The following is a 15,226-nucleotide window of genomic DNA, read 5'->3' on the forward strand; positions in this document are numbered from 1 at the left end:
AGTCACAGGGGCAAAAGGACTTCACCCCCAGCTCCCCTGAACTTCCTTGCTGGGAGTTCTCACCTGCCAGGAGGTGCCTGTAACTGTGTTTGGGCCTCTGGAGGTTGTTTCTGCTGTTGGGAGCTGGAAGAAACTGAAGAGAAGGAAGAAATCCTGTTTCCGAATGCCATCGATGCCGCTGCTGTGACACCGCTCCCTGCACCAAGGCCCGGGGAGCCGCTCGTGAAGTGAACGACGCAGCGCCCGGCCTGCTCCACAGGTCTGACACCCTAGGACACCTGCCGATGCCTGCAGTGATCAGCCATGCCCAACGCCAGCGCTCACATCGACTCTGTCTTTGCCAGTGCTGGCATCTTGTTATCGCGGCGCCAATAACCACCGAGAGTGACTCGAGGATCTTGCCGATGTCGCATCATCACCGGAGCCAACATTGGCCATCTTCAAAGCTGTGCATCGTCACAAACATCGTTCTCAAGGTACTGTTTGTTTGGGGGTCTGTGTGACTCCGTGCCCGACACTGCGATCCTCGAGGGCAGCACAGTACTTTGGATTTCGTTCTGTCCTGACGTCGTGATAGTCCCAGTTGGTGCTATTTAGCTTATTTTTGCAACATCCTTTTAAAGACATTTTACTGAGTATCTGTATGTTGGATTTTTGTCGTTTTGGTCTTGATTGGCTTAGATAAAGATACTTTATTTTTCTAAACTGGTGTGGTGTCCATTTGTAATGTTTCCACTGTGTTACTGTGAGTGTTGGTAAAAATACTTTACACCTTGCCTTTGGGATAAGCGTGGCTGCTTGTGCCAAGCTACCAAGGGGGTGAGCAGGGGTTAACTAAAGTTTGTAACCCCCTTACCCTGGCTAGAAGCAAGGGTCCCTATTTGGACAAAGGTACCTACTTCTGCCAACTTGAGACCTGCATTTCTAACACTGGTGAACACCCTTTTTCCACCAGTTCGAAAATACTCCTATTAGAATTATTCTTTATCATTTCTCACAATTTACTGGTGCACAACAAACACTGCAAAACAAATTAAATATGTAGTGTATTGATAAGCTTATTAAATGCCCACTTAAAATATATAAATTTTCTCTAGCCAAGTGACCTACTGAGTGCAGGCTTTTGCTTCCTTCACATTGTTCTAAAGAGCAAATTGGCACTTTAGTTCCACTTGCTTTAGCAATTCCAAAGTGTAATGGGGCTTCAGCGTTCTAGTATGCAGGTACGTTATCGTAAATATTCAGGGCAAACAATAGACTGTGACTCAATAAATACATGGCATTTATTCACCTTATTAAAAACATCAGTTTTGCAGAGTGAGTAAAGGTTGAATGATTCTGCCTTTGGAGGGATAAAGGTAAACTTGTCTGCTATAATCCCTGTTGACAGTACGCCAGCATCATGCTCTCTTAGTAATGGGGTGTAATACAGCCGGATCCCAGAGCTGTCTGTTTGCCCTGGAAGACAAGAGACACACAATACTTCCATTAATAAAAACAGTTTTAAAAGAATATTAGCAGAGTTCAGCAGGATATAGAATCCCCCTAATGGTTTGTATGTCACTGTTTTCATTGCCACAATGTTGGGTTACCATTACTTAATTACTTATTTAGGATTGCCAGCAATTTGGCCTGGTAAATATGTAAATGCTTACAGAGTTATTTCAGATTCTGAACTTCATTTCAGTTTTATTCTCTTTTAATATGTGATTTGCTTTTTTTGCTAACGACCCTGATGCATTTTGGCATGGCTGCCTTAATCAGAAGTAAGTCCGCTTCACAGTCCTCAGGTGCTTCTTCTAAGTTCACGATCACGTGCCTGTGGCGAAAAACTCAATGTCCCACAATTCATTGCACACTGCAGCTGATTGTCTGTCCTGCTTCATAGCGTTAATTGCTGCACTGCTAATACATACTTACGATGGCACGAGCATGAAATGTTCTGATAGAAGCCCTGTGGGAGCAAACAGATGGTATTGCTGCTGCCATAAATATGAAAATGTAACGCAGGACATCCAGAGCCTACCAAGTGAGGTGAATACCCAGCTTGTTTCCCTTTCTCACCTCCGAAAGGGAAAGTATCTGGGAAATCGGTTGATCCAGCAAGAGGCAAGCTGGTCATGCCCCCTTCGACAAGCAATCCATACATCATCTCTCCATCATGGGGGGCCCAGCTCTGGAAACTGCATGTCTTCATCAATGATGAAAGTGGCACACAATTTGTAACAACCCTGACCCATTTCGGCACGGCAGCCTTAATGACAGTTAAGTCCGCTCCACAGGCCTCAGGTGCTTTTAAGTTGACAATCAAATATATACATTCACTGGGTAAAACATTGGTTACAGAAATGTTATAGTTAGGGTCTGGTGTCACTCGTACAAATCCAGAGAAATTCAGCTATTATAGTTAGTGATCTAACTATAAATCACGCCCCTGCAATGCACTGTTTATGACCTCACATATTACATCACTCACAGCATTGTCAGCGACATCACTGATGACATCACTGATGACATCGCAAATTACATCACTGATGACATCACCTGGTGACTGTGAGTGTTTTTAGAAGGTTTGAGTGGTAAGTTATATACCAAAGGGGAAACAACCTTTACAACGCAGTCATTACATCACACTACATTTACAACGCAGTCATTACATCACAACATCCTTTAAAACACATGTCACTACAACGCAGTCATTACATTGCCTGTCACTACAGCGTATGGCACTACAACGCATGTCACTACAACTCAGGCATTACATTGCATGTCATTACAACACATACCATTACAACACATAGTACCCCTACACTATCCAACACTTACCCTACTGTTGCACCCCCTGGAGTTAGAATAGTAATTTTTACCCCTACACTATCCAACACTTACCTTAAATGCAATGTAATGGTATGTGTTGTAATGGTATGCATTGTAAAGGTATAATACGATGTAATGGAATGCGTTGTAAATGTTGTTTTAAAAAATTTGCTGTTAGGAACTCACATCGTCATGCTTGTATCATTTGTCGTCACCCTTCTGGCGTCTATACTAATCATGTCTCAATACCTGCATAGTTTGTTATTAATCATGTTTTGTTCTTTGAGTAATGCTGTACAGCTTTATTTCGTTGTGTTGTATTATATACTACTTTTGTGGAACCAAATGATAGTGCTCTATTCAGGAAAAAACACATTGCCAATGCTTGTTGGTTCCCTGTGTAAGGGATTGTTGATTCGTTGCCAAGGAAACTTTCTAGAAGGCACTTGGCACTTCCCTTACGTAAGAAAACACCACGCACTACCCAATGCCCTCTTATTTGGTATAAATACCAGCACCCATCACGTAACGTTGCTTGGCTTTTTGGATTCTATGTCAGGACCGGAGGCTCCGATTATGCTTCTCATTTTCTTTACTGAAAATTCTCAGCAGCCAATACGAAACTAAAAAACAGGATACACACTACAATACCCATAAACCCTAGTGGGTATGACATCACAACCATAGAGTAGACCCCTATAAAAGGTACACAAGAGAATACTACATCCTCTTTCTTTGCTGCTCCGCAGCCAGTTAAGTGCATTACTTATTACTCTTATACCATTTATATAATTGAATTTTGTATTGCTTACCTGTATCTTTGCAGCGCTGCACGCGCTCTGAGGCTACTTATGCTGTGCCCCTCACGCGCTGTTCGCGCGTCTCTTTGTTCTTCGTTACTGCTCTTCCTCTTGGTTGCCGGCGTTTTGCTCTTGTAGGCGGCTTCCCAGATCTGCCGGTATTTTTCTTTTTCTGGGCAGTGTTTCCGCTTTGTTCCATGAATGTTTAATTGGGAGCGCTCTTTGCCTCCTTCGCCGGGCGATGTGCGCCCGTGCGGGTTTGTTAGTGGAGCGGGAGACAAGGGTGAGGACGTGCGTCGTTCCGACGCGTAGTCCTCTTTCAGGCTTTACTTCCTGGTCGTTCCGCGCATGTGCGGCGGCCATTTTGTGCGTTTATTTTTCCCGATTTTGCCGTTTTTGGGTTCAGTGAGCGCGGGAGCAGCGCTGTATTAGCTCAAAAATACCCACCAGTAAATGCCACCCTCTCAAGACGCTCAAGTGCACATTTTATTGACTTGGGCCGTAAACTCTTGCATAGGCTTTGCCTAGAGTGGTGTATTTAGGCAAGCCCTCCCTCCACATTTGAATATATTTGCACACAGTGAGGTTGTGTTGCTGTGGCTTGCCTGGGGTTTTTTCTCCACTCCCCCTTTCTAATATCACTGTCAATACACGCAGTTTTATTGTGCTTTTTTCCACAAACAGTGCATATTTGCCCCTCCTTTGTTCCTCTGGTGGGTTTATCGGTCACTTTACTGTGCCATTATGTCTGACTATTACGAAGAAGAGGACTACTTTGAGGAGGGCCCTTCTGGGTCTTTTGAGCGTGAACTGGTGGAAGCTCTTGATGTGGGAGTCCAGCACTCCGTAAATAAGGCCATGGTCAGGACTATTGAACCCTTAACATGGCATTTATGTAATTATGCCAGACAGCAAGGCTGGCTTTCTGGGTCTTCTTCTCGTTCTTCCTCTGGAGGTAAAAGTTCAAAGAACCATCATTTTTCAGACTTTGCAAAATTGGCCAAGTCCTTCAATACGGACCACTCTTATGGCACCTCTTCTAGGGATACTCCTTCTAGCTCGCCTATCGGGGATGATGGCAATTCCTCCCCTGATACGACGTCGGAGCTGGAGGTTTCCCCTCCACCAGCTAAGGAGCTCCGCAAGGAACGTTTTGTTGATGCTCCTTCCCATCCTACCCTACTTAATTTTGAACCCACTGCCATTGTCCACCCTAACTCCTCCTCTTGGCTTCCCTCTACAGAGGTTGCAGAGTATGTACAATCACATCTGAGTCAAGCCTTTGATAAAGATGTTAGAGCGCAATTGCGTTCTGAATGTCCCAGACCAGATTTGGCAGATAAGGTAGCGGACACTCCTGAAGTGGACCCATCCATGCTGACCTACTTAAAGAAATATACAAAGGACCCTAAAAAGGGTATAGATCGTGCATGGCGGTCCTGTCAGGACAAACTCCTGGATTTGACAGGTCCCCTAACAAAAATTTTGGACTTAGGATATAAATCTAAAGCCTCGGGCCAAATCATTAATCTGGATGATCTCATTGGATGGGCTCAACGTGCCATCTGTCAATTGGGCAACGCCAATTGCGCCATGTCCTCAGAGCGTCGACGTTCCATTCTTTTAAAACTTGATCCCAAATTGGCTGAGTTGTCTAAATCAGAGTCAGGCCCCTTAGCGCAGGGACTTCTCTTTGGGCAGCCTTTTCTGAAGGAGCTTACAAAATTTGTCGCTACTTTCAGTGGCCTTGACAAGGCGCAAGGTTCCTTGAAACGGGCTTTCCGCCCGGTTTTTGGCCGGGCCGGATGACATCGGGGGCGGTCGTTCGGCCGCGGTTACCAGCAAGGCGCCCAGCGGGGATATTCCTCCAATCGTGGAAAATTTCAGGATTCCAACTCCTCAGCCTCCTTCTATCCCACCCATGGGTCCCACAACAGCAACAGAAAAGGATGCTATGGGGGCAACCAAGGAGGTCACCGTGATGCCGCACCTTCAGGTGAGCCTGATTCCTTTTTCAGGGGCTCAGTTGGGGGGCCGCATCCAGTTTTTTCTTGCCAATTGGCGAGGAATCTCGCAGGATGCGTGGATCCTGGATTCGGTACAAGGTTACAAGATAGAATTTTTTCGGTCCCCCTCTCAAACTGTCCCCCCTCGTCCCATACATTTTTCCCATCAAGACCGACTGTTTATTTCCGGCGAGATCGAGTCTCTTCTTCAGAAAGGGGCCATAGTGCAGACTTCTCGTCACCCTCGCGGTTTTGTCAGCAACGTCTTCCTAGTTCAGAAGCAGGGGGTGGATCACGGCTTGTTTTAAATCTCGGGGAGTTCAATGGATGGGTTGTATATCGTCACTTCAAGATGGAGGGGATCCATCTTCTTCGCGATCTTCTTCAGGAAGGGGACTGGATGGTCCGCCTCGATCTGAAAGATGCCTATCTGTCGGTGCCCATTTACAAACCGCATCGCCGTTTTCTACAGTTCCAATGGCAGGGAGTCTGGTACGAGTACCAAGTCCTTCCTTTCGGCCTCTCGTCAGCACCTTGGTGCTTCACGAAACTTCTGAGGCCTGTAGTCGAAGTTCTGCGAGCCCGGGGCGTTCGGCTCATAATTTATCTGGACGACATCCTCATAATGGGCCAGTGTCCTCGCCTTGTCATGCAGCATCTTGCCTGGACCATAGATCTGTTACAGAATCTGGGTTTCTTAATCAACCCTCAGAAGTCTGCGTTGATTCCTTCTCAGTCTCTCGAGTTCCTAGGTTTTCTTGTCAACTCCCTCACTTGTCAACTCCTCTTGCTGCATCAAAAGATCAGATCCATCAAGAGAGAGTTGAGGTTGATTTTGAGCAAGCAGACTGTGTCCTTGAGGTCTGTAGCCCGGGTCGTCGGGTTGTTAGCTTCTTCTATTCAAGCGATTTTCCCGGGTCCCCTTTATTACCGAGCACTTCAACGGCTCAAGATACGGCATCTCCAGAACGGCCTCAAATATTCCGATCAGATTCCTCTCTCCGAGGAAGCGAGGTGGGAGAAGTTGTGGTGGCTAGAACATATGGAGTCGTGGAACGGTCGAGCCCTGTTCGGCACAACTCCGGAGGTGGTGATCGAGTCCGATGCCAGTCGATGGGGTTGGGGAGCCCGGTGCGGTCCAGTGTCCACGGGCAGCCGTTGGTCTCTGGAGGAGTTGAATCTCCACATCCATTGCTTACAACTTCTGGCGGGCTCTTTTGCGATTCAGTGCCTCTCGCCCAGTCAGACAAATTGTTGCATCCTTCTACGCATGGACAATGTGGCGGCGGTTCGTTATGTCAACAAGTTGGGCGGGGCTCGGTCTTGTCTCCTAGCGGAGACTGCCAAAGACTTTTGGCACTTTTGCCTTCAGAACAAACTGTTTGTGGTAGCGGAATATCTTCCAGCGTGCAGCAACCAAATTGCCGATTGGAATTCCCGACATCTTTGGGATTTCAGCGATGAGAGGCTTCACCCTCGTGTGTTCCGAATGTTGAACACATTATGGGGCCCTTGTCAAATAGATCTGTTCGCCTCCAGACTCAACAAACAGATTCCGGATTTCTGCAGCTGGCGTCCGGATCCGGAAGCTCTAGCCACGGATGCTTTTCTGCAAGTGTGGCCTCCAACACTTTGTTACGCGTTCCCTATATTTGTAATGATTCCGAGGGTTCTCGCACGAGCCAAACGTTATCGCTCAGAATTGATTCTGATCACTCCTCTGTGGAGGGCTCAAGCGTAGTTCCCGGTTCTTCTGGAAATGTTATGTGCGGTTCCGGTTCTTCTTCCGCAACGGTGGAATCTGTTGTTAGACCCTGTCCAATTTCCACATCCGTTGATATCATCAGGTCAACTCCTGCTGGTCGCTTGGAGAATTTCGAGGGTCGTTGGCAAGTCCCAGGTCTTTCAACAGACGCTACCAGATTTATCAATGAGGCTTGGTCGCCCAACACACACAAACGTTATGCTGCAGCATGGAAACAATGGTGTGATTGGTGCTCTCAACGGGAGGTGGATCCCGTTGCAGCAGATGTCTCCTTGGTAGTAAATTTTCTTGCGTCCTTAGCCGCTTCGGGCCTTGCTCATCGTGCTGTCAACAATTTCCGGTCAGCCATCTCGGCAGGTCACGGGGCCATTGACGGCAAACCTCTTGGGGATCATCCATTAATATGTAAATTACTCAGAGGTATTCGGTTGGTAAAACCACCATGTCCTAGATATTCGGAACTTTGGGATGTCTCCATTGTCTTACGTTTCTTGGACTCCTGGCCTGTAAATCAGTGTTTGTCTCGTAAACAGCTTTCTGCCAAACTAGCTATGTTGCTTTGTCTGGTGTCATGCAAAAGGGTTTCTGATATTCGTGCCCTTGATCTGGCGGGTCGCAGATTCTCTCCAGAGGGTGTTACTTTTTTGATCTCTAGACGCACTAAATGTAACGCCACTTCTATCACTTATCCGGCTTTTCCTGACAACCCTAAATTGTGTGTGGTTCAAAGTATTCGGGATTATGAGGTGAGTACTGCAGGTTTTCGTCATGATCTGGCGGGTCAATTGTTGATTGCACTGCAGAAGCCTTTTCGTCCAGTGACTCCAGCTACACTGGCACGGTGGGTGCGTTGGCTCATGAGCGAAGCTGGTATTGATGTCTCCAAATTTGGTGCTCATTCTGCTCGTGGTGCTATGGCATCCAAGGCTTTGTCTGTGGGAGTCAGATTATTAGACATAATGAATGCAGCTGATTGGTCCTCTGACTCTACATTTATAACTTTTTATTATAAGCCTATTGTTAATGTTGCATCTGTTGTGGTGGCACAGCTTTGAACAAGCATAATCGGAGCCTCCGGTCCTGACATAGAATTAAAAATTTGCAAACATTCGTGACAAGAATTTTCAATTCTATTAAGGACACGGAGGCGAGGATTATCCCACCCTTAATTCAGTACTGTAATGTCTGATTTGAATTGTTTATACTGCTCTGTATATTTATGCTGTTTTTTACCCTTCCCTACTGTTTTTTATTTTCTCTCTTCCTGGGAGTGTGGTATTACGGCTTTATTTTATATTTCAGGTTCTGATCTCAAGTAAAGTGTGCTGATTGTCACCATTGAAGAGGATGTTCTTCATCTCCCAGAACCTACTGTTTCGTGGAAGCTGACTTCCAGTTTTGTTTCGTTGCTGTCCGTTGGCCTGTGGATTTCCTAGGAGGAATGGATTCTTCATTCCGGTTGCGCCCAATTATCAGACTGTGTTTATTTTGGACTTAACTGTTTTTTCACACAAAGAAAGAGGATGTAGTATTCTCTTGTGTACCTTTTATAGGGGTCTACTCTATGGTTGTGATGTCATACCCACTAGGGTTTATGGGTATTGTAGTGTGTATCCTGTTTTTTACTTTCTTATTGGCTGCTGAGAATTTTCAGTAAAGAAAATGAGAAGCATAATCCTCGCATCCGTGTCCTTAATAGAATTGAAAATTCTTGTCACGAATGTTTGCAAATTTTTTATTCCTCGCCATTAAGAACAGGCATCTTCGTTTCCAGGGAAACCTCGTAGGCGGATAAGAATCTTCGTCAGCTCCCTTGAAGGCCGGTCCTGACATCGGAGCTCAGTTCGTGGATATCTCAGCCCAGGACACAAAGCTAAGTGTCAATTTCACTTTTATTTACACAACGCGTGCTTGAGGATTAACGCGTGTGAATTACGAGACTTTCAGCAAGTGAATTTCTTGACCTTGAACAGTTAGAAAGCAACGTGTGTGTTTTTCAAGGGGAAAGCTCGTTCTGTTTTGGTACTAAGTGCAGTGCATATGCCAGAAATATTGTTAGTGCACTAACCAATGGCCCCACCCTGCATGTGTGTTTGTTCTCATGAAAAGCTTGAGTGCAGAGTTAATTATAATGTTTAATTTGAGTTGGAACTGCTTCAGACCCTGTTTGCTAAATGCTAGGTGTTGGAGACTTTTGAGACTTTTTGAGACTTGGTGATTCTTTGAATAAGGCTTGTTGAGACATTGGGAGTTCTTTTAGGAACAATAGGTGTGTAAGCAAGGGCATAAGAGTTAATGTGTTACGTGAATTGGTCATTGGAAAAGTACACCAAATTAATGTATCTTCTTACTGTTTCCTTGTTAGAAAAAACTGTTTCTTAATTGGGTAGAAATACAATAGACAATCAACCCCAGCTCTGTCCACATGATTTCAGTGTGTAACCTGTGACTCAACAGCAACACAATAGAGGTAACAGCAACACAATAGAGGTAAACCCAGTTTGTTTAATACATAATTTAGTTATTTGAGGGTAAGTCCAAGCTGCTAAATTTTATCCTCAGCTTACAGGCTGAAGATTAAGGTGCAACACTTCCCCTTAAAGAAAAGACAAATTCGTTCTGGTCCAGGTGGCAGGTTGTTGCAGTGTCTTCTCTCTCTCTTTGTCTTCCCAATCCCCTTCCCTCTTGGAACATCCGCCAGAGCTCCTGTTAACAATCAGTAGCTCTGAGGGTTGTCCTGCTAGGACTGGAGATCAAGCATCGCCCCTGCAAACATTCTTGGAATTCAGGTGAGTGGCTGGAGTCTCATCTGACATATAGTGGCATGCGATGTAAATGTATGCGTTTTAAAGGACGTTGTGATGTAAAAACTGCGTTGTAAATGTATGCGTTGTAACGTCATACATTCATACCAAAGTATATTGGTGATTCAGTGGATGTATGAGTGCCTGATTGGATGATTCATTGGGTGTGTGACTTATTGTATAAGTGAGTGATTAGATGTCTCAGTGAATGTATGGGTGAGTGACTAGCTGTGTGAATGTTTGTATCTGTCTGTCAGTTGGTGTCTGACTGTAGGGGTCTGTGAGTGAGTACATGAGTTTCTGTATGGGTGAGTGATTGTTGTCTGAGTACCTCTATGGGTGTCTGAGTGTCTGTGTGGGTGGGTGATGAGTGAGTGGGAGAGTCAGTGGCTATATGGGTTAGTGAGTGCATGTGTGAAGGGCTGTATGGGTGACTGAGTATGTGTATGGCTGTGTCAGTTAGTAAGTGTATGTGTCAATGGTATATGGGTGAGTAACTGGGTATGTGAAAGGCAGTATAGGTGAGCGATAGGTTATATGAGTGACTGTATGGGTGGGTGAGTGAATGGGTTAGTATCTGCATGAGTAAATGAGTGAGTGTGTATGTAGAGAAACAACCTTTACAATATAGTCATTACATCACACTACATTTACAACACAGTCATTACATCGCAACATCCTTTACAACGCATGTCACTACAATGCAGCCATTACATTGCATGTCATGACAACGCATGACACTACAACGCATGTCACTACAACACAGGCATTACATCGCATGTCATTACAACAACGCATACCATTACATCGCATAGTACCCTTACACTATCCAACACTTACCCTACTGTTGCACCCCCTGGAGTTAGAATAGTAATTTTTACCCCTACACTATCCAACACTTACCCTACTGTTGCACCCCCTGGAGTTAGAATAGTATATTTTACCCCTACACTATCCAACACTTACCTTAAATGCAATGTAATGGTATGTGTTGTAATGGTATGCGTTGAAAAGGCATAATGCAATGTAATGGAATACCTTGTAAATGTAGTTTTAAAAAAATTGTTGTAATGGCATGCAATGTAAGTGTATACATTGTGAAGGATGATGCGATGTAAACACTGTGTTGTTAAGGCATGCATTGTAAATGTATGCGTTGTAACGTCATACATTCATGTGTGTAACAGTATGGGTGAGTAAGTGGCTGTGTGAATGACTGTATAGGTGAGTGAGTAGGTATATGAGGAGCTCTATGAGTGACTGACAGTGTGTGAGTAGCTGTATGACTGGACATGACGTGGCTGTATTAGTGTGTGTGTGGGTGTATGAGTTGCTGTATGATTGAGTGAGTGGATGTGTGTGTTGATCTATGAGCAGTGAGTGGCTGTGCAATTACTGGTAAGTGTGTGTGAATAGTTTGGAGAATGGTAGTGTGGTATTTGGAGTAGGTGTATGAAAGGTTATATGGGGATATGAGTGGGTGCATCAGAGATTCTGTGGATGATGTCATCAGTGTTGTATTTGAGATGTCATCAGCGATGTCAACAGTGATGTCACTGGCCATGTCATGAGTGATGTAATATGTGAGGTTATATGCAGTGCATTGTGGCGGCGTGAGTTATAGGTAGCTCACTAACTATAACAGTTGAATTTCTATGGTTTTGTATGAGTGACCCCTGAGCCTAACTATAACATCTCTGTAACCTTTGTTTTTTTCAGTGAATTTCTAATGTTTTTTAAATGCTAATCCCTAACTATAAAATCCTTGTAACTTTTGTTTTTTTTTCAGTGAATTTCTATGGTTTTTTAACCAGTAGTCACATTTGCAGAGTGGTAGAGAAAGGGGGCTGAGCCTCCAATCAGCTTTCAAGAATCTCGCTGTATAGGACTCACAGGAGGTACCAGGAGGGCTTCTTGGCACACAAAGTCCCCTCAGAAGATAAGTGGAATTAATCTCTCAACCAGTAGTGCACCTTGAACTGCATTTGCAGAGTGGTGTAAAAAGGGGGCGTGACCTCCAAAGAGCACTTAGCAATCCCACTGTGTGGGACTTATTGGAGATAGTAGGAGGGGTAGTTGGCCCCCAAGGACATCCTTGGGGGTCAACCACCCCTCCTTTTATCTCCAGTAACTCCCACACAATAGGATTGCTGAGACCTAGTAGGAGGTCATGCCCTCTTTCTCTACCACTCTGCAAACACACCTCATGTCATACTGCTAGTAGGGGGGTAAAGTCCCCTTGTCTATTGAGGGTTCTTGGGGTCCAACTACGCCTCCTGTTACCTCCACAAAGACCCACACAACAGGTTTGCTATGAGGTTTTTGCTGGCCACGCCTAATGTCTCCATTGCTCTGTAAATGCACCTCCTGGTGCACTACTAGCTGGTGGAAAAAGTCCCCTTGGCTCTTGAGGGGCCTTGGGGGCCAACTAGCTCTCCGGTTATCTCCAGTTAGACCCACACAGCTGGATTGCTAAGCGGTCATCAAAGGCCATGCCCCCTTCTCCACCACTCTGTAAATGTGCCGCCTGGCGCACTGCAGCTTGTGGGATGAAGTCTACTTTAGTTCTGAGGACCTCAGGAGGCAAGGGGACCTCATCGCCACACCAGCAGTGTGCCGAGAGGTGTGTTTGCAGAGTGGTGGAGAAAGGGACATGGCTTCCGACCACCTCTCATCTTACTGGAGGACCCCCTGCCGCCAAAAGGACTTCATCCTCCAACCAGCAGAGTGCCAGATGGTGCATTTACAGAGAAGTGGAGTAAGGGGGAGGGCCTCCAATGAGCTGCTGGTTTACTGCACATAATATATTACATTGCATTTGTTTCTATTTACAATACCCAATCAAACATCTATTTACTAATAATTTCCAAATGCTACCAACTTTTTTACATACATACTTCCTCTACCCAATCAAATGTTTTGTTTATTTCAAACCACCAACACACATGCATTTTCACTGTCTTGCATATTACCAACTTTGATATTGAGCTGCAGACCTATCCTTTGTGCTACTCCTCCTCCCTACAAAATGGTTAGAGTGTGGATTGTGGGCAACAGCTGCATCTATTTGGCTAAAGAGCCTATACAAAGAGAAGTATTGATAGAGACTTGTGTTTGTCAAATGTGGAGATTAGTTGGTTTGGCCAGAGAGGGTTAGTTTCATCAGTTACTGCCTTTGGTGAAAACCAACTGTTAACATGCCGAGCTTCTCACCTCATGATTGTGCACTGTTGTGGCAGTGACCTAGGCACATTGACTGGGGTAGGCCTGGTAATCCTAATGAAGAATACCTTTGCAGAACTGATGTTTCTTTTCCCTCACACTGTCTTGGTGTACTCTAATATATGCAAAAGACTGAAATAGAAATGGTAAAATCTTTGTCTGTCTACAGATTGACAAAGCCATGAAACATGTTAATAAAACTGTGTCTGCTTTCCTTAGAGACCAGAACATGGGCTCTATCTACAACAACAATCTACATTTTGACATGCATGGGATGTTTGGAAGTGATGGAATTCACTTTACAGACAAAGGGAAAAAGGTGATTCTAAACAACCTGAAACTCTGCATACAGTGTTATCTATATCTGTCTTTTACACACTCTCAACACAAAAGCCCTTGTCAGAGCCACCCAAGACCCAAAAATCTTGTTCATTTTCTTGTTATATAAAAGTTTTTTGTGACTTTTTTAAATTCATGATGACGTTGTGATGATCGCGATCATGTCGCAAAAACTACTAACTACATCACTGCTTAAAAAACATGTCTGTACACATATTTTTCTAGCAATTTTTTTTTTAAACTCTGTTTGAACCCTATTTCTTGTCTTCGCGATGACGCAAAGAGTCGCAATGACTCCGGTAACCGCGACAATCAAGCCTTTTTTAAGAAGTGTAAAACACATATATGTACACATTTTACAGTATTTTAGACAGGGGTCTAATACTGCACTTTTTAAAGTCATATTTTTATAGGCAATTTGTATAAAAACAATTGTTTAAACTGATTTTCCGGGTTCGCTAGTACCCGAGAATTGCGAGGACTCAGGTAACTGTGACGATCGATCCTTTATTAAGAAGTGTAAAACACAAACATGCACACATTTTACAGTATTTCAGACACTAGGGGTTTATTGCTGCACTGTTTAAAGTGATATTTTTATAGGCCGTTTGTATAAAAACAATCATTTAAACCTATTTTCCACTTTTGTGAGTACGTTAGTAACTGCGGTGATGGCGCATTTTTGGAGAGGTGTAAAACAGATATATGCACACATTTTACAGTATTTTAGGCAGTAGGGGTTTATTAGTGCACTGTTTAAAATCATAATTTTCCAGGGTGTTTGTATAGAAACCATCTTTAAGACCAATTTTCCTTTTTCGCGATGATGCCGTGTACCGCGATGATATCCGTAGCTGCGATCACCTCGAAGACATCACAAAATTACAAAACAAAAGCAGACATTCAATAGCCACCACCACATTCAAAACTTCTAACTGCAAAATAGATCATAACCAACAAACTAAACCTATTACTATCTAAAAGAATCTATAATAGCATGTATAACTCCCTTGATATCTCTATAACACAATGTATAACTCTGTGACTGCATGTAACAAAGCTCTCATTCACTGTTTAAGTATTTCAGTGCACTTGTGAGATGGTGCATCAGTCTATCAATAGTTCTATAACGAACTGCGTAACTGTCTCAGTGCATCTATGAGTGGGTGTATCAGTCTCTCAATGGGTCTGTGATTCCTTGCATGAATGTCTCAGTCAAACTGTGAGTAGGTGCATGAGTGCCTTTGTGCATTTGTAAGTATATAACTGTCTGACTGGATCTGTGAGTGGATACATGAGTGTCTAAGTGCATGTCTCAGTGGGTGAGTGAGTGCTTGAGTATCTGAGTGGGTCTGTGACTGGGACCATGAGTGTCTGAGTGGTTCAGTGAATGGGTGTATGGGTCTCTGAGTGCAACTGTGAGTGGGTGCATGAGTCTCTGAGTGTATGAATGACTGGGTACATAAGTCTCTG

The 15,226-nt window shown here is 44.3% G+C and overlaps 1 protein-coding gene across 1 annotated transcript in view; it reads right to left on the reverse strand.

Annotated features, from left to right (window-relative positions):
- Positions 1 to 15,226, reverse strand: part of LOC146813095 (putative DBH-like monooxygenase protein 2) — a 786,120-nt gene that overhangs the window by 216,969 nt on the left and 553,925 nt on the right. The window contains exon 7 of the mRNA XM_085620073.1: positions 1,292 to 1,458. Within this exon, the coding sequence (XP_085476199.1) occupies positions 1,292 to 1,458 (167 nt within the window). The remainder of the gene's footprint in view (positions 1 to 1,291; positions 1,459 to 15,226) is intronic.

Source organism: Triturus cristatus, chromosome 7, assembly GCF_964204655.1.
Source record: "Triturus cristatus chromosome 7, aTriCri1.1, whole genome shotgun sequence".
Lineage (NCBI taxonomy): Eukaryota > Metazoa > Chordata > Amphibia > Caudata > Salamandridae > Triturus > Triturus cristatus.